The sequence below is a fragment of the Oryctolagus cuniculus genome, chromosome 12 (genome assembly GCF_051225735.1).
Source record: "Oryctolagus cuniculus isolate XC-2025 breed Fujian yellow rabbit chromosome 12, ASM5122573v1, whole genome shotgun sequence".
Lineage (NCBI taxonomy): Eukaryota > Metazoa > Chordata > Mammalia > Lagomorpha > Leporidae > Oryctolagus > Oryctolagus cuniculus.
The window spans coordinates 64,569,255-64,588,241 of NC_142878.1; the positions used below are offsets into that span (position 1 = coordinate 64,569,255).

The 18,987-nt window shown below is 47.2% G+C and overlaps 2 protein-coding genes across 14 annotated transcripts in view; one reads left to right on the top strand and one right to left on the bottom strand.

The window, feature by feature from the left end:
- NUSAP1 (nucleolar and spindle associated protein 1) overlaps positions 1-18,987 on the top strand; it is a 67,764-nt gene that overhangs the window by 10,641 nt on the left and 38,136 nt on the right. The window lies entirely within an intron of this gene.
- On the bottom strand, positions 381-18,983 carry OIP5 (Opa interacting protein 5). Of its 8 annotated transcripts, none has more exons than XM_051822073.3 (5): positions 18,449-18,983; positions 18,169-18,235; positions 14,170-14,292; positions 11,723-11,804; positions 381-2,486 (listed from the first exon to the last, which is right to left on the bottom strand). In XM_051822073.3, exons 1-5 carry the CDS (start codon positions 18,840-18,842, stop codon positions 2,352-2,354), a joined length of 801 nt encoding a protein of 266 aa, XP_051678033.3. In that variant the 5' UTR covers positions 18,843-18,983; the 3' UTR covers positions 381-2,351. The 8 variants fall into 8 exon arrangements, 7 of the variants coding, with proteins under 7 accessions (XP_051678033.3, XP_051678036.3, XP_051678034.3 ...); XR_016218040.1 differs by lacking the exon at positions 381-2,486 and adding an exon at positions 7,481-8,128 and having other exon boundaries at positions 17,909-18,235; positions 18,449-18,982; XM_051822074.3 differs by lacking the exon at positions 381-2,486 and adding an exon at positions 7,481-8,128 and having other exon boundaries at positions 18,449-18,982.

An 18,987-nucleotide genomic window follows, 5' to 3' on the forward strand; every position in this document is an offset into this window, starting at 1 on the left:
TATTGCAAATCAAACAAGAAACCATTCTGCCCAAGGCACCTTCACCACCCCACCAGACCACCTGTAACTTAGCTGTCAATGAAAGGCCAAGAAAACATACTCTTTCCTAAGACTGTACATCTCTTAGGTTTTTGATTTCCCAGTTTTTACATTAGTCTTTGCCCAGAAGGGCCATGATTTGCATATGAGCCTTTTATCTCAACAGTGGTCCTAATTTTAACCTATTTTAACCTATTTTGGTGTGACTTGTACCTCTGTTCTGAAGTAGCATTGTGGTAGATGTGGAACACCTGCTTGTATTCCTAAGCAATTATTTTAACTCAAATTTTCCGTTGGTACTTTGCATGTATCCTTGTTATTTCCCATAATTCCTCTCATGGGGTTTCTTTGCATGTTTGTTAAAACTGGGTTTGGTCGAAAGTGCAAGCAAATAATAGCACTTTCAACTCCGATTTTAAGAGTATTAATATTCTAATGCATGAGTGAAAATGTCCAATACTACGTGGTTACTAGTAGTTTTATATATGCATTTATTAATAATGAAGCAATAGACCTGAAACAATAGCTTGAACTTACTGTTTAGATTTTTCATTTTCTAATTAAAGATTATCTTACTTCCATTGAAAATAGGAAGTAGAAGATAAACAGGGGCAACCACAAGACATTCAAACTGTCAGAGCATAATAATGCTCACCCTCTAACCTCTTCCCTGGTTCCATTAGTCCCCATGCATGTTTAAAAACAAAAGGCACAAAATAAGCATGTTGAATGAATACGCTGCTATGGATATTACCAGAAAGGTGCAGAGTTTTAGGAAGGGTAGGAAAGTAGGGAATGCTAGTATGGCATGTGTAAGATAACTAGGTATGGGGTTTGTGTGATACCATTTCTGTAGACTGAGGTTCAGGGTCTCTTAAAACTAGTATCTTGGGAGTGATTTACTCTCGCGGTATATGCAGATATATCCAGTGTTTCAGAATTTTCAGTAATGAGGCAACTGTTATATGGAAGGTTCTGGTACTGACCAGTTGTAAAAGAACCCTGGCACAAGGGAGACTATTCCATTTTATAGAAATAGTCCTGAAATACTGACACATCTATGTTTTGGGTTTTCATTATTGTGTTTATATTTTAAATTTTTTTGTTATTTTCAATAGCCAGAGTGTCATCTTTGATAGTTGTTTTTTTTTTTTTTGCCACAAGTTTTGATTCCATGTAAACAAAGTTTTCCTACTTGAAAAAACATGAAAAACCTGATTTTACTTAATGAAACAAGACATTTATTGTCATAGATTAAAAATAGTGCTTGAGAAGATTTTTGACTTTGAAATAACCCAAGTGAGTGACTATGACAAATAATATAAAGTGAAAGGAGCCTTCGAGAATTTGGGATCGGACTAGGTGACTTTCACTAGGCTCCTTCCAAGTTTCATGTTCTGTCATTGGAAAAACACTGTTTCAAAGTTATTTTAACTTCATATTCTTTGCTGTGGGATTTTTGTAACAAATATCTTTGGAAATAGATTAAGTGGAATGGTAACAGTGATTTGGAGTGGAACTTGTCATTGTGATGTCTGGTTTCTCAAGTGTAAGAAGTGAGATGTTGTCTTCCATATATAAATTATCTCTCTGCCACTTAGTGATAACATATCTTCTAGCCAATAGAGATTTAAGATCAGAGTTTATCTAAACTCTGTTCCCATTGTTCCACTGAAAAGCATATTAAAATAATTATCAGAAAACCAAATATCACAGATTTTTCCAGGGATCCATACTCCTAAACCTTTGAAGTCAGCATAGGTATTTTAAGGTTAGTAACTATTTATAGGTTTTGTCTCCCTTGGTGACGGAATGGAATGCCATTGATTAAAATATATTCTCCCACAGGTTAAAAAAAAAAGCTATTCTGGCAATACGTTGTAATCAGTAGTTTGGGAACACACCTTAAAGCCACACATCTCTTGAATATTAGCATGTCCTTCATAATATAGTTTATTTACTGTCCAAGTACAGGGGTTGCTCACTATGCTTGCTTCTTCGGCACATTCTTCATTGCACCACTGGTAAATGCTAAAAGAATTTCATTAAGTATGTTTGAAGTATTACAAAGGCAGCTTGCTTTATAATCTATGCATCTTTGGGATTTCTGAAGAAATTTTATTCGTTGATGTAAAAAAGAATTGTAAGAGTTGGAAACTCTGCACCTGTGTGTGTGTATATACTTCTTAGCAATAAAGCAGCATGGGCTGAGAATGCACTGAAACTTCATTGTGTGTTGTTCATTGTAGGAATTTCAAAACAGGCAGTTATAATAAGAAGAGCCGGTCCATAGACATGTGCTGAAATAGACATCAAAGAGCAAAACCCTGAGTTTCTTGATAACCTAGTTGTGGTAGTTCCTGGTGTATACCATCTGGTCTGAAAAGAAGCACGTCACGGTGAAACCATCCTCTTGTTTTCCGTGTAGGGCCAACCTTATGCTGCACCTATGAACAAGTATGTGTGCTTTGTGGTAAAGGGTAGTGAATAATAATATTAAGTACAGTAATGATACTATTCCATGGAATCCTTCCCATCTTTTAAGATTTATTTATTTGAAGAGAGATCTTAAGTCTGCTGGTTCACTTCCCAAAACCAGGAGCTTCACCCAGATCTCCCACATGGGTGGCAGGGCCTAAGCACCTGGGTTATCCTTTGCTGCTATTCCCAGGCATTAGCAGGGAGCTGGATGGGAAGTGGAACACCAGGACACAAACCGGCACTGCAGCTGCTTTAACTGCTATGCCACAACACTGGCACCCTAAAGGTTTGTGTGTGTGTATTTAAGATTTATTTTCTATTTGAAAGGTAGCATTAGAGAAACAGAGAGGTTTTCCATCCATTGTTTCACTCCCCAGGCGACAGCCGGAGGGCGGGCCACAGTTTTACCTGCTGTGCCACAGCACTGGCCCCCCTCCAAAGAGATTTTTAACACTATAATAATTGAAAGATGCTTCACTTGATCCAGGGTGTGGGGAGCAGCCCGGACTGGACTGAGTTACTGGAATTAAGACTTATTCTATGCATCTGCTCTCCCACAGTATGGCGCTGGGAGAGAAGTAAACAGCTTCTACACAGCTGCCTCCAGTTCAACCAATAAACTGTAGGACTTGCTCCTGATTGGAGGAGAGCAGCGTACTCGGCGTGTGGGCAGCCGAGTTGGGATTGGCAGAGGAGGACTATAAAGGAGGAGAGAGACGGCATGCACCAGGGAACATCTAAGGGGAACATCTAGCTGAAAGAACACCTGTGCAGCCCCCAGAGAGCCGGCCGGCGGTGTGCCGCTCCCCTGCGGAAGTGGGGAATGTGGCCAGGGGGAACTGCCCTTCCACGGAGGTGGAAGGGATAGTAGCCAACCCAGGAAGAACCAGCAGCAAACCCGGGGAGGGCCTAGCAGATGAAAGAACAGCGCAGGGTCCTGTGTCGTTCCTCCACGAAGAGGGGGAGCGACACAGGGGAAGAGGGTTCTTTCCAAGTAAGAAAGTAGATGTGAGAACCTTTATTATTATGATTGGCTGTTGTCAAATCAGGAGGAACAAAGAAGCTGTGCGATTATTCCCATGAGACCACTCATTTCCCATCTGGCATACTAGCCCATTATTCAGGTGCTGTGCTAGATGTTGGGATATACAAATGGAGATGGCTGCTGGGGCACAGCTGGTAAGGCCACCATCTGCAGTGCTGGCATCCCAGCTCTTCCACTAACAATCCAGCTCCCTGCTAAGGTGCCTGGGAAAACAGCAGAAGATGGACCAAGTGTTTGGATCCCAGCACCCACGTGGGAGACCCTGAAGAAGTTCCTGACTCCTGGCTCTGGCCTGGCCCAGTCTCAAATGTCAAGCCGTTTGGGAGTGGAGCCACAGATTTCTCCTATTCTCTAACTCTGCCTTTCAAATAAATAAAAATAAAGTCTTTAAATAAAAGAAATGGAGATGGTTTCTGCCATTAAACTCAGAAATCCACAGCTTTGCTAATGTTTAACACTGTAATAGCCACATGGGGTTTTGAAACTTTTTTAGCATATATACAACTGCCTTTAAGTCTACATGTGTGTCAACACACATGAAGGGTAGTAGCTAGCTTTTTCGTACAAATTAGAACCACTTTGGGCTCTTTTTAAATCTGAAACAAAAACAATTTTTAAAATATTTATTTATTTGAAAGCTACAGAGAGGTAGAGACAGAGAAAGAGGTCTTCCATACACTGGTTCACTCCCCCAGTTGGCTGCAAGGGCTGGAGCTGCGTTGATCTGAAGCCAGGAGCCAGGAGCTGCTTCTGGGTCTCCTGCATGGGTGCAGGGGCCCAAGCACTTGGGCCATCTTCTACTGCTATCCTAGGCCATAGCAGAGAGTTGGATCGCAAGAGGAGCAGCTGGGACTAGAACTGGTGCCCATATGAGATGCTGGCACTTTGGCCAGGGCTTTAACCCACTGCATCACAGGGATGGCCAAAACAATTTTTTTAAACTTTTTTAAAAAAGATTTCTTAGAGTTACAGAAAGGGAGAGGTCTTCCATCCACTGATTCACTTCCCAAATGGCTGGAGCTGGGCCAATCCGAAGGCCAAGAGCTTCTTCCGGGTCTCTCACACAGGTGCAGGGACTCAAACCAGCACCCATATGAAATGCCAGGCTGCAGCAGCTTTACCTGCTATGCTACAATGCCGGTCCCATCTCCAATAGTTTGCAACAGCTCCTGGGCAAAGCTGAAGCTAGGAACTAGAGACAGTTCAATCTGGGTATCTCATTTGGATGTCAGGAACCCATGTACTTGAGCCGTTACCTGCTACCTCTCATAGTGCATATTAGCAGGAAGCTGGAATTGGAAGTAGAGTGGAGACACAAACCCGGGCATTCTGATACATAATGTGGCCATCTCAAGCTGCAGCTAAATTGCTAGGCCAAATGCCTACCCCAATAGCTAGTTTTTACTGAGCACTTACGTACTAAACACAGCTGTCGCTCCCCCTCTTCGTGGAGGAACGACACAGGACCCTGCGCTGTTCTCTTGTCTGCTCGGCCCTCCCCGGGTTTGCTGCTGGTTCTTCCCGGGTTGGCTACCGTCACTTCCACCTCCGTGGAAGGGCGGTTCCCCCTAGCCACTTTCCCCACTTCCGCGGGGGAGCGGCATACCGCCGGCCGGCTCTCTCGGGGGCTGCACAGGTGTTCCTTCAGATAGATGTTCCCCTTAGATGTTCCTGGTGCATGTTGTCTCTCTCCTCCTTTATAGTCCTCTTCCACCAATCCCAACTCTGCTACCCACACGCCGAGTACGCTGCTCTCCTCCAATCAGGAGTAGGTCCTACAGTTTATTGGTTGAACTGGAGGCAGCTGTGTAGAAGCTGCTTCTCCCTTCTCAGCGCCATATTGTGGGAGAGCAGATGCATAGAATAAGTCTTAATTCCAGTAACTTAGTCTAGTCCGAGCTGCTCCCAGTTGCTCCCCACAACAGCTGTACTTAGTGTATTCAGTAACTCATTTTATCCTCACTATAGCTCTAGTTACTGTTTTTATTCTTGTTTTATCCAGAGGGAAACAGAAACAAGAGGTCAAGTCCTTCAAATTCATGGCAAATAGGTATCCAAACCACAACCTGAATCCAGTCTGGTTCCAAAGCCTGCCCACTTCCCAGCATACTATATTGGCCTCAAAAACAAGTAAGCGGAAGAAGTGTATATTCACACTTTGCCACTCTTAAACTATTTGGAAGAAAGGGCGCTCCTGTCTGCTGTTACTCCCCAGTTGCTTACGGTAGCCAAAGCTGGGCCATGCTGAAGCCATAGCTAGGAACTCAAGCCAGGTTGTCCATGTACGTTTCAGAGCCCTAACCACTTCAGCCATCACCGCTACCTCCCATGGAGGTAGGATGTTGGAGTCAGGACTTGAACCCAAGCACCCAATAGCCAAGTAGCATCTTAACTTCTAAAGTCCTGCCCCCAGCTTAATTTGATGTCAGGTTCAAGCATTTCCTTTTTAAAGATTTATTTATTTGAAAGGCAGAGAGAGAGATCTTCCATCTACTGGTTTACTCCCAATGGCTACAACAGCTAGACCTGGGCCAGGCTGAAGCCTGGAGCTTCATCCAGGTCTCCCATGTGGGTGGCGAGGGCCCAAGGACTTGGGCCATCTTCTACTGCTTTCTCAGGCACATTAGTGGGGAGCTGGATCGGAAATGGAGCAGCCATGGCTCAAACCGGTGCCCATGTGGGATGCCAGCACTGTAGGTGGCAGCTTAACCCATTACACCACAACATTGGCCCCCAGTTTAAAACACTTGAAAGAATGTGCTACTAAAACAAATCCTGCTAGCTGCATGTCAAGCACATAAACTTTTTTTTTTTTTTTTGAAGATTTGAGAGGTAGAGTTATAGACAGTGCCGGCCCCCATTAACGTCTCTACCCATCACTGCATGGACATGTGGAGTTCTCAGTTGAGGCTGGTGTCATCAACTCTCCTTAGAGATGTTTGCCACCTCTTCCCTCCATTCACCACAGAACCACCACAGAGAGGTTCTGAAAAAGTAAAGCTGATTCTTGTTACACACTCCCCCACTGAAGGTCTTCAAGGGTTTCTATTATCTGCTTGCAGCTTTCTGTCCCTTTTCATCAAAACCCTTACCACAGCCAGAATTTTACAAGTCTTTATGTGACCATCTGAATGTTTATCTCTAATTGGAGGATGCACAGAGGCTGTCTTTATCTTTTATCCTGAGTACTACCCATAGTATCTTGTTTTTATTTGAAACATTTATTTTATTTTAAATTTATTTGAGTTAGAGAGAGAGGCAGAGAGAAAGGTCTTCTATCTGTTGGTTCCCTCCCCAAATGACTGCAACGACCAGAGGTGGGCTGATCCGAATCAGGAGCCAGGAGCTTCTGGATCTATCATGTGGGTGCAGGGGCCCAAGCATTTGGGCCATTTTCCACTGCTTTCCCAGGCCATTAGCAGAGAGCTGGATCAGAAGTAGAGCAGCTGGGACACAAACTGGTGCTCATATGGGATGCCAGCACCACGGGCAGAGGCTTAGCCCACTATGCCACAGCGCTGTCTCCTCATGACATCTTATAATGTTAAATGACCATTTAGGCTAGCCACTTGGCCAAAGTACTTGGCCTAAGTGAAGGATGTTTTATTACTTTTATTATCCTGTTAAGCTCAGTTTACAACTGGAGACAAATTATGTATGATCCAGTTAACTTTTAAATATTACTGAATGTTATGTACCTATATCTTAACAAAAGAACAATGACTTATCAGTGCTGTCACAACACCTGCTCCATGTAGGAATACCAGCAGTCAACATGAAGCCCGACTGTTTTCAGATTGAGCATGCACCCTTAGGTCAGAGGACACATGGGACACTGCTTCCCAATTCCTAAATTTACAGAGAAAGATGTTTCCAGAGATAAGTATTATGAAATCAGTAGGAAGATAAACCAGATTCTCTTTTTTTAATATTTATTTATTAAAAAGTCAGAGTTACACAGAGAGAGGAGAGGCAGAAAGAGAGAGGTCTTCCATCCGATGGTTCACTCTCCAATGGCCACAATGGCCGGAGCTGTGCCGATCCGAAACCAGGAGCCAGGAGCTTCTTCTGGGTCTCCCACGCGGGTGCAGGGGCCCAAGGACTTGGGCCATCTTCTACTGCTTTCCTATCCAGAGAGCTGGATCGGAAGTGGAGCAGCCAGCTCTTGAACAGGCGCCCATATGGAATGCCAGAACTGCAGGCCAGGGCATTAACCTGCTGCACCACAGCGCCAGCCCCTGAACCAGATTCTTAAGACAAATGGCTATGAAATGGAGACAGAAGAGTCTAGTTTTTCCATCTTCTACAAACTGCTTCACAAGTCACTTGGAAAATCAGCCGAGAGGTAAACAGTAAACACAATCTCTCCCATTCCTGAAGACAGTCCTTCCAAAGAGATGGCAAGATGGCACTTGCTGTTGAAGACAGCAGTGAGCTCTGAAGCTGATTCTCAGGTCTTGGTTCTGGTCAGTTCTCTGGCTTGGTCTGGTCAGGTGCTACTTGCTTCAGAATCTTCATTAGTGAATGCAAGCGACTGTGCGTGAGCATTATCTTCTCTTTCAGCTGGGAAGAGAAATGCATCAGGGCACCTTAAGCTTGACTTGAATCTGCTGGTTATAAGACCACTTTAAGCTACCTCTAGTGATAAAAGAACATTTGTTCTATTCGTGAAAGAACTTTATACAACAAACACAATGAGAGTCCCCAGACAGCCTTTCATGTGGAGTGAGTCCCATGGTTCCTTGGTTCCTAAGCATCACTGCTTCTGTGAACACCAAAGTGGCAGCACAAAGCTCTGTGGCGGCAAAAGCGTCTTTTCCAGTACCAAGCATCTAGCTTTCCATTCAGCACTCTGTTAAACGCTGTCACAGATGCCTTTCTGACTTTACTATTCTGCCAATGACTCTCAAAAGTAGCTCTCATTATTATAAGGTTTAGAACAGATGTTTGCCGTAGTTAGGTCATTTTAAGAGTTCTTTTATGAGGGTGGGCATTGTGACACAGCATGGCAAATCACCCCTTGGGACACCCACATCCTGTTAAGAGTGCCTGGGATCAAGTCGCAAGTCTGCTTCTGACCCAATTCACGCTGATGTGTCTACAGTGTAGCAGATGATGGCCCTAGTACTTGGCTTCCTGTCATGCATATGGGAGACCTCGATGGAGTTCTCGGCTCCTGGCTTTCACCTGGCCCAGCCCTAGCTATTGCAGGTATTTGGACAGTGAACCAGGGAAGAAGGATCTCTCTCTCCCGCTGTCACGCTGCCTTTCAAATAAATATTTTTAAGAAAAAAAAATGGTCTAACAAATATATTTTGAAACAATATAATTTAAAACCAATCATGCTGGTGTTACTCAGCATTTGTACTTTGAATCATGAATAAAGCTGAGCCCCAGGAAGGATCTTCTTAGCCATCCAGTTCCCTGATTCTACAAAACTTCTCTTTATCTACCAGCTTCTTCCTAATTGACTTACCACCAAAATCTTCAATTTGGGACACTTTTAGACCTGAACTTCCCCCACGCTGTTTCAAGTAGTCAGTTCCCTGGGGAGAGCATCAGGTTTCTCTGCCTCCTTCCCAGGAAAAATCCCTTGGCCACTGCTTCCAAGCTGGGTGGTGGGGACAGTCTCTCGGACTGTCACTCCTGCTTTTGCCTCGGCTACCATGGAATTTCCATGCTACAAGCAAGCCGGGATAGGGGTGTGTCCAGTGTTCTTGGCCTGTTGTGCCTGCACAAGAGCTAATACTTGTCAGATGGCAGTTCCTGCCTGGAGTAGAGCTTCTGCAACAGAGTGGAGGTGGGGATGAGAAAGTAGAGGTGGGAATGGCCTGCCTCTCCCAGGGGTATGCCATTGCCCTGTACTGGGGACTAGGGGCAAAGAATCCCTGTGTGGCTGGCTGCATCTTCTCAGCTGGGGAAGAGGAGGGAGGCTAGGAGCAGGTTGTAGCTCCAATGCCACAGGCTCTCACTTTTCATCAAGGTTTAGTGGATGTAGGGGCCGGCGCCATGGCGCAGTAGGTTAATCCTCCGCCTGCAGTACTGGCATCCCATATAGGCACCAGTTCTAGTCTCAGCTGCTCCTCTTCCAATCCAGCTCTCTGCTGTGGCCTGGGAAAGCAGTGGAAGATGGCCCAAGTCCTTGGGCCCCTGCACCTGTGTGGGAGACCAGGAAGAAGCACCTGGCTCCCGGCTTTGGATCAGCACAGCTCCAGCTGTTGCAGCCACCTGGGGAGTGAACCAACGGAAGAAAGACCTTTCTCTTTCTGTCTCTCCCTCTCACTGGCTATAACTCTACCTCTCAAATAAATGAATAAAATCTTAAAAAAAAAAAAAGGTTTAGTGGATGTTCTCAACTATTTCTTTCTCCATTTCTTGAATGGCTTTAGGAAAATTTCCAGACTTAAAATCACTCTTCCGTACCATTTACTTCTGCTAATGGAGCTCCCCAAGCTCACATTCTGAAGTGATCTCCCATAACCCATTATTTTTCCACACCATACTTATCAATTCTCTCATCAACTTAGTTATTTAGAGTAGGGAGTGGTAAGCTATAGACCATGGGCCAGCCTGCTGCCCATTTTAGTAAATGAAGCTTTACTGTAAGATAGCCATGCCTATTTGTTTATCTACTGTCTGTGGCTGTTTCTGCACTGCTGTGGCAGAGTGAGGTAGTTAAGACCATACAGTCACAAAGCTTAAAATATCTGTCATCTGACCCTTTATGGGAAAAGCTGCCAACCCCTGGCTTAGAAGATGGCCTCGTAAGTGTAGCAAGCTTTGCAAAAAAATTTAAAAAATCATTGTTGCCTATCCTTAACATTATTCCTATTATAAAACTTTGAAAAATAAATGTCATTGGTTACTAAATGTGTAATTAGTAAACTATTAATACTTCTAAGCATAAAACCAACAATAAATCCTAAAGTTGTTCTTCTAAGAATAATTAAGTTATAGCCATGTTTTCAGTAGAGTCTGCAAGCTACCAAAACGAAGCTGCTTTATTCAGCTCAAAGCCATCATCCACTTATTTTCTTAATTTATTTTAAAGATTTATTTATTTATTTAAAAGAGTTACACAGAGAGAGAGGTATCTTCCATCCACTGGTTCACTCCCCAGTTGGCCACAACAGCTGGAGCTGCGCCAATCTGGAGCCAGGAGCATCTTCTGGGTCTCCCACGTGGGTGCAGGGGCCCAAGGACCTCGGCCATCTTCGTACTGCTTTCCCAGGCCATAGCAGAAAGAATCATCCACTTCTTTTTTTTTTTTTTTTTTTTTTGACAGGCAGAGTGGACAGTGAGAGAGACAGAGAGAAAGGTCTTCCTCTTGCTGTTGGTTCACCCTCCAATGGCCGCCGCGGCCGGCGAGCTGCGGCCGGCGCACCGCGCTGATCCGATGGCAGGAGCCAGGAGCCAGGTGCTTTTCCTGGTCTCCCATGGGGTGCAGGGCCCAAGCACCTGGGCCATCCTCCACTGCACTCCCTGGCCACAGCAGAGAGCTGGCCTGCAAGAGGGGCAACTGGGACAGAATCCGGCACCCCAACAGGGACTAGAACCCGGTGTGCAGGCGCCGCTAGGCAGAGATTAGCCTAGTGAGCCACGGTGCCGGCCAGAATCATCCACTTCTAAAGCCCATTTAAACAGGAATGCCGGGGCCAGCGCTCTGGTGCAGTGGGTTAACACCCTGGCCTGAAACGCCGGCATCCCATATGGGCAGGTTTGAGACCTGGCTGCTCCACTTCCAATCCAGCTCTCTGCTATGGCCTGGGAAGGCAGTAGAAGATGGCACAAGTCCTTGGGCCCCGGCACCCACGTGGGAGACCCGGAAGAAGATCCTGGCTCCAGATCAGTGCAGCTCCGGTCACTGTGGCCAATTGGGGAGTGAACCAGCGGATGGAAGACCTCTCTCTGCCTCTCCTCTCTCTGTGTAACCCTGACTTTCAAATAAATAAATAAATGTTTAAAAAATAAACAAACATGCTTAATAACCATTTTACTACTTTCCTGAGACACAAATAGGCTGCAAATAGGACAACTCCATCTTAGTAGAGGAGAAAACAGGAGTGCAGTACTGAGCAGCTCCCCGAGCCCTCAAACTAGACTGTACAACATGGCCTTGATATAGAAAGGAACCTGATGAGCATGATGAAACTTTACCTCTGCAATCTTTTCTGGTAGGGGCACACTGTGAATATCCACCTCAGATGCATCCACTATGGCTTTTGTTTTCAAGAGATAGCTACACAGAAAACAGAGAAAATATGAATGTCATACCACAGTGAAGATTATCAGTAAATGGAACTTCCCCTCTAATGCAAGTATCTGCCCAACAAAGCCTGCCTTTTTACTGATTTCAAGACACATGATGGGCCGGCGCCGCGGCTCACTAGGCTAATCCTCCGCCTTGCGGCGCCGGCACACCAGGTTCTAGTCCCGGTCGGGGCGCCGGATTCTGTCCCGGTTGCCCCTCTTCCAGGCCAGCTCTCTGCTGTGGCCAGGGAGTGCAGTGGAGGATGGCCCAAGTCCTTGGGTTCTGCACCCCATGGGCGGCAATGGAGGGTGAACCAACGGCAAAGGAAGACCTTTCTCTCTCTGTCTCTCTCTCACTGTCCACTCTGCCTGTCAAAAAATAAAAATATAAAGACACATGATGTATTTTTTTAGAAAAACAAATTGTCAATAAATCATAAGAGACGCTATACCTCAATCTATTCCTTCCTAGAAGTAAAACTCTGCTAGGGCAAAATTAAGACAAACATGAATGGCAAAGGAATAATCGGGCTGGCGCTGCGGTGCAGTGGGTTAAAGCCACCGCCTGCAGCACCAGCATCCCATATGGGTGCCGGTTTGAGTCCTGGCTGCTCCTCTTCCAATTCAGGTCTCTGCTACAGCCTGGGAAAACAGTAGAAGATGGCCCAAGTCCTTGGGCCTCTGTACCACATGGGAGACCTGGCAGAAGCTCCTGGCTCCTGGCTTTGAATCAGCTCAGCTCTGGCTGTTGTGGTCATTTGGGGAGTGAACCAGCAGATGGAAGACCTCCCTCTGTCTCTGGCTCTACCTCTCTAACTCTTGTCTTTCATATAAGTAAAATAAATCTTTAAAAAAAAGGGGCGGGGGGAGAATCATGATGAGTGTAAGCTCTCCCAGTGGACCCTGAAGACTTTTACTGAAGCACAGTTTGAAGGACGGTCAGTGATCACATTGTGACAAGTGTTTCTTGCCTACCGGAATCTTGCTCACAGAATCCAGATTTTATCTAAGGCAGCAGTGTGCCCAGTCCTAAGAAATAAAACGTAACTACTCTAAGCCCATGGAGACAAGACTACGGTCACATATTTGACTCCCCAGCTTAAGGTGAGCACGCGACATGTTTACAGACATTCGAATAAGGACATTTTTGCTGATAAAAAGAGAACCTTGTGGGGCTGGCGCTGTGGCACAGTGTTTGGTTAAAGCCCTGGCCTGAAGCGCCGGCATCCCATATGGGCGCTGGTTCTAGTCCCAGCTGCTCCTCTTCCGATCCAGCGCTCTGCTCTGGTCTGAGAAAGCAGTGGAAGATGGCCCAAGTCCTTGGGCTCCTACACCCACTTGGGAGACCCGGAAGAAGCTCCTGGCTTCGGATTGGTGCAGCTCTGGCTATTGCAGCCATCTAGGGAGTGAACCAGTGGATGGAAGACCTCTCTCTCTGTCTCTACCTCTCTCTGTAACTTAGTCTTTCAAATAAATAAATAAAAAAAAATCTTTAAAAAAAAAAAAAAAAAAAAAAACAAAAGGAGAACCTTGTGTTCTCCACTGCCCATATCTGTTTCTTTTCTGATGGGGTTGCATTAATGCTTATCACCGAAGGAGCCATCCTGTATAAGACAACAAGGCCATGAGAACCATGGGGATGGTGACCCAGAGCACTGTCAGGCCTCAGCTGGGCCTCAAAGAGGCACATGGAGCAGTCAACTGGCCCCACCACTTACTGAAAGCCCCTGGTAGGTTTTCTGTTATTAACAACCAGTCATTTTAATAAAACATAGATTATCTTTCCTGACTCATGCTACTTAAACTTCCTAATTTCTACTTAAAAACAATGTACTGGCCGGCGCCGCGGCTCAACAGGCTAATCCTCTGCCTAGCGGCGCCGGCACACCGGGTTCTAGTCCCGGTCGGGGCGCCGGATTCTGTCCCGGTTGCCCCTCTTCCAGGCCAGCTCTCTGCTGTGGCCAGGGAAGGCAGTGGAGGATGGCCCAAGTGCTTGGGCCCTGCACCCGCATGGGAGACCAGGATAAGTACCTGGCTCCTGCCTTCAGATCAGCGTGGTGCACCAGCCGCGGCGGCCATTGGAGGGTGAACCAACGGCAAAAGAAGACCTTTCTCTCTGTCTGTCTCAGTGTCCACTCTGTAAAAAAAAAAAAAAAGAATGTACTGACCAATCCGCTGCCTTCCCAGGCTCATTAGCAGGAAGCTGGATCAGAAGCACAGTATCAGCACCTGGATACCAGATGCCTGCAGCACAAGCAGTGACCCCTACAGTTATCTTTAAGAGGTACTGAGTGGCTGCAGCATCTTCTTGGGTCCCCAGTCTTTTCTGATAAACAGTACCAGATTTTACTCACCACACCATTTTGTCACTGGAAAGGCAGAAATGACCTCTCAAGGCAGCCAGGGCAGCATGAGTAGAATATAGATGGAAACCAATGGGAATCCCACAGGAATTACAGAACAAAAGGTTGTAAGTGCTGAGGGGGGAAAATAGAGCATGGGTAAGAAATAAAATCAGAGAATACATAACAGGTAATTAATCTCAGGGAACATTCCTATCACCTAAGACATAGGTGAGGGGCCGTGTTGTGGTATAGCAGAAAAAGCTGCTACCTGCTCCTGTGACACATTCCATATGGGTGCCAGTTCAGGACCCGACTGCTCTACTTCCAATCCAGTGCCCTGCTGATGCACCTAGGAAAGGAGGGGAAGATGGCCCATATGCTTAGGCCCCTGCACCTCTCTCCCTTCGTGGGAGACCTCGAAGAAGCTCCTGGCTTCAGTCTGGCCTAGTTCCAGCCATTGTGGCTGTTTGTAGAGTGAACCAGTGTATGGAAGATCTCCCTCCCTCTCTTTCTGTAAACTCTGCCTTTCAAATAAACAAATAATAAATCTTAAAAAAAAAAAAAAAAAAAAGACGACAAGGGGCCAGTGTTGTACAATCATGGGTAAAGCTGCTGCCTACAATGCCAATAGTTGAGTCTTAGCTACTACACTTCCAATGGCCTAGCCCAGCCCTGGCCATTGCAGCCATTTGGGGAGCGAACCAGCAAACAGAAGAGCGCTCTCTGTCTCTCTCTCTTTATAACTCTGCCTTTCAAATAAATAAATCTTAGGAAAAAAATACAACTGAAAATTACTATAATTAGGGATGAGTCTGCAAAAATGACACATTCAAGGCCGGCGCTGCGGCTCACTAGGCTAATCCTCCGCCTTGCGGCGCCAGCACACCGGGTTCTAGTCCCGGTCGGGGCGCAAGATTCTGTCCCGGTTGCCCCTCTTCCAGGCCAGCCCTCTGCTGTGGCCAGGGAGTGCAGTGGAGGATGGCCCAGGTGCTTGGGCCCTGCACCCCATGGGAGATCAGGAGAAGTACCGGGCTCCTGCCATCGGATCAGCGCGGTGCACCGGCCACAGTGCACTGACCGCGGCGGCCATTGGAGGGTGAACCAACGGCAAAGGAAGACCCCTCTCTCTCTCTCACTGTCCACTCTGCCTGTCAAAAAAAAAAAAAAAAAAAAAAAAGACACATTCAAGAGAAAAGTTTACTCAGACTTAATTAGACCCTAGGTAACAGATACCCTCAAGGATTCTGGCCAGAAAAGCAATCATGGATGCATAACTATCATGTCAGTAGAGAAAGGTAATTTACCCTTGTAAAGCAGAAAAAGTTAATTTGATTGATTTAAATATTTAAAGTGACTACCGTGTTTAAAATAGCTACCACTGTAAGAATTCACAGTTCATTAAAAAACAAGTTGATTGAAGGCTTACTGAACAATTTATTGATAAAACTCTGATTTTTCTTTTGCAGAATTTTAAAAATCAACTGAAAAATATTTAGATTCAAAGCAAAAGAAAGGAATCCAATACCCCAGCAAGCCATTTGTTTTCTTTTCCTTTATCCTCTGAAAGATTACTGTATCAAGCATCAAATAGTTGATTTTAGTTTTTGTTAAACGATTGACAAAACACCATATTTATAGTATATGAGACATATCCAAAAATTACAAAGAAACACTTTAAAAAAACCAAGGTCCAGCTGGTGCCGCGGCTCACTAGGCTAATCCTCCACCTTGCGGCGCCGGCACACCGGATTCTAGCCCCAATCAGGGCGCCGGATTCTGTCCCGGTTGCCCCTCTTCCAGGCCAGCTCTCTGCTATGGCCCGGGAGTGCAGTGGAGGATGGCCCAAGTGCTTGGGCCCTGCACCCCATGGGACACCAGGAGAAGCACCTGGCTCCTGCCTTCGGATCAGCGCGGTGCACTGGCCGCAGCGCACCGGCCATTGGAGGGTGAACCAACAGCAAAGGAAGACCTTTCTCTCTGTCTCTCTCTCTCTCACTGTCCACTCTGCCTGTCAAAAAACAAACAAACAAACAAACAAACACCAAGGTCCAACATTGAAGTGCAGCATTGCAATGCCAGCATCCCATACAGGAGCCCTGGTTTGAGTCCTTACTGCTCAGCTTCCAATCCAGCTCCCTAATATGCTGAGGAACGAGCAGATGATGGCCCAAGTACTTGGGTCTGTCACCCATGTGGGAGACTCAGATGGAATTCCTGGCTCCTGGCTTTGGCTTAGCCCTGCCTTAGCCATTATGGCCAATTGAGGAGTGAGCCAGCAGACAGAAGATCTCTGTGGCACTGCCTTTCAGAGCACCAGTTTAAGTTCTGGCTGCTCCACTTCTATCTAGCTCCCTGCTAATGTAGCTGAGACAGCAGCAGAAGACAGCCCAAGTTCTTAGGCCCCTCTACCTACATGGGAGATTTGGACAGAGATCCAGGCTTCTGTCTTCAGCCTGGCCATTGTGGCCATTTGAGGAATGAACCAGTGGATAGGAAGATCAATCTCTCTTTTTCTCTCTGCAACGCTGCCTGGTCATTTATGTGGGCTTGGCTGGGGCTGGGCCAGGTTGAAGCTGGGACCCAAGTACTTAAACAATTATCTGGTTCCTCACAGAGTGCACATTAGCATGAAGCTGGATGGGAAAGGAGAGCTGGGAGTGAAACCCAGACACTTCAGTATGGGATACAGGCGTATTATCGGCTGCCCCAAACACCCACCCAACAATTTTAAGTTTTCTAGTTTTGTTTAAAAAAAATGAAAACAGGAAAATTAGTTTTAAAATATTTTAGGTCACTCAATATATAATAGGCTACTTCAACACCTACTATCATTATCTCCATTCTGAATGGCTCATAGGAACAGCAAAGGACTGTATGCATTATCCACCTTTTTTTTTTTTTAAGACTTATTTATTTGAAAGTCAGAGTTACACAGAGAAGGAAAGGCAGAGGGAGGGAGGGGGGGAGGGGGGGGAGAGAGAGAGAGAGAGAGAGAGACACCTCCCATCCGCTGGTTCACTCCCCAACCGGCCACAATGGCTAGCTGGAGTTGCGCCGACTGATCCGAAGCCAGGAGCCAGGAGCTTCTTCCAGGTCTCCACGTGGGTGCAGGGACTCAAGGCCTTGGGCCATCTCCCACTGCTCTCCCAGGCTACAGCAGAGAACTAGATGGGAAATGGAGCAGCCATTGCCCATATGGGATACCAGCACTGCAGGCGGTGGCTTTACCTACTGGCCCCTGCATATCCACCTTTTTAAGAGAAGATTTACAAAGCTTCTGCCTCTGGCCCCAAATCCCCAATTTCCAAGCAGGCCACTGCCCTTCCCCTCCCTATCCCCTGTAGGCGGGAAGAGGGTTCTTTCAGGGATGAGGAATGAGCACCTTTCGGTTGGGAGAGAGGAGGGCAGGTGCTGTGCTTAGTTTGCTAGGTCTCTCCACAGCTCCAGAACTTCTGGGGTTGCTGGCTAATACTTTAAGCAAACCGTGGTCAGAGCGAATGGCCTTCTGTGAAAGCTGACACTCAGAATTGAGAAGCCTGATATACCGAATTCACGGAGTATATTATCATCACTTGTAAATCTCAGCGCAGGCCAGATACAAATACTAAGCAGTACTTAAGTACAAAACATTCGCCTTGTGTTCCTCCTGTTTCTCAGGGTAATGAATTCATCAGTCCTACCACAGCTTAGGACAAACCCCCAAGTCCCAGTTATCGCAAACGACTGTAGTTGAGGCTGTTATTCTTACTGTAAGCCGAAAGGCCGTTCTGTGTTCCACTCATTTCACATGTCCACGACCTCAGAGGATCTCAGATCTCACACACAAACGCTAACTTTTCCACCTTCCGTAAAGCATCAGGAGTAAGCGGGTCGAAGCAGCATCCCCCGCTTCAAACACCCGGCGTGCAGCACAACACAGGAACCAAGTCTTCCTCCCGGCACGCGTCAGCTCCTCGGTCTCCTTAAATCGGGGGGACTAGAGACGCACCGGGCACCTCCGGCACCCACCTGAATTTGAGCGAACCTTCAATACCAACTAGCAAGGGCTCTTCCAAAACGACGTCCCTGGTGACTCCTAGAAGACACACACCGGTCAGAATCGGTACCTCCGAGGGCCCCGAAAAGGAGAGCCTCCCGCCTAGACCGAGGCAACAGGGCCACGGAAACCAAAAGAAATCCTCCGCTCGCCCCCGGCTTGGAGGCTACTTTCCACCCAAACTTCCATTGCGGGCGGAGAAAGCACCCACGCCCCCTCGGGCCCGCCCCCGCCAGACAGCCCCCCACTCACTGGAGAAGACCACGGCCCCGAGGGACCGCGACAGGTCCCAGGCGAGGTGCACCGAGTCAGCGAGCACCGCGTAGCACTGCGCGCACTGGAACACGGCGCATCTCTCGGGCTGCAGCCACGACGGCAGGCGCGGCCCGGCGGCCGGCTCCTCCGCCCCGCGCCCCGTGGGGCCGAGCGGCGAGGACCCCTCCACCACCTGCGTGTCCCACTCCATGGACGCTGCAGAAGAAGCTTCGCTGGTCGCTTCCTTAGCACTATCACAGAAGTCACCGCGGGGCGGCTGTGCACGGTGGGCACGAAGCGGCCGCCGCCGAGCAGCCATCTTCCTGACTCCCGCGCCGCCGCTCCGAAAACTCACCAGGTCCCGCCCCGGGCGCGGATTCTGTGCCCTCATTGGGCGGCGGTCGTTCAGGGGCTCCGCCGCGCACTGGCCGTCCTGGCGCGCCTCACACGCCTGTTGGCGCCTGCGTATTGCTGAGACGGAGGGTGGACCGTGCGCCTGCACAGGGCGAGAAGTCAGCCTTTCTATTGGTCAGCGT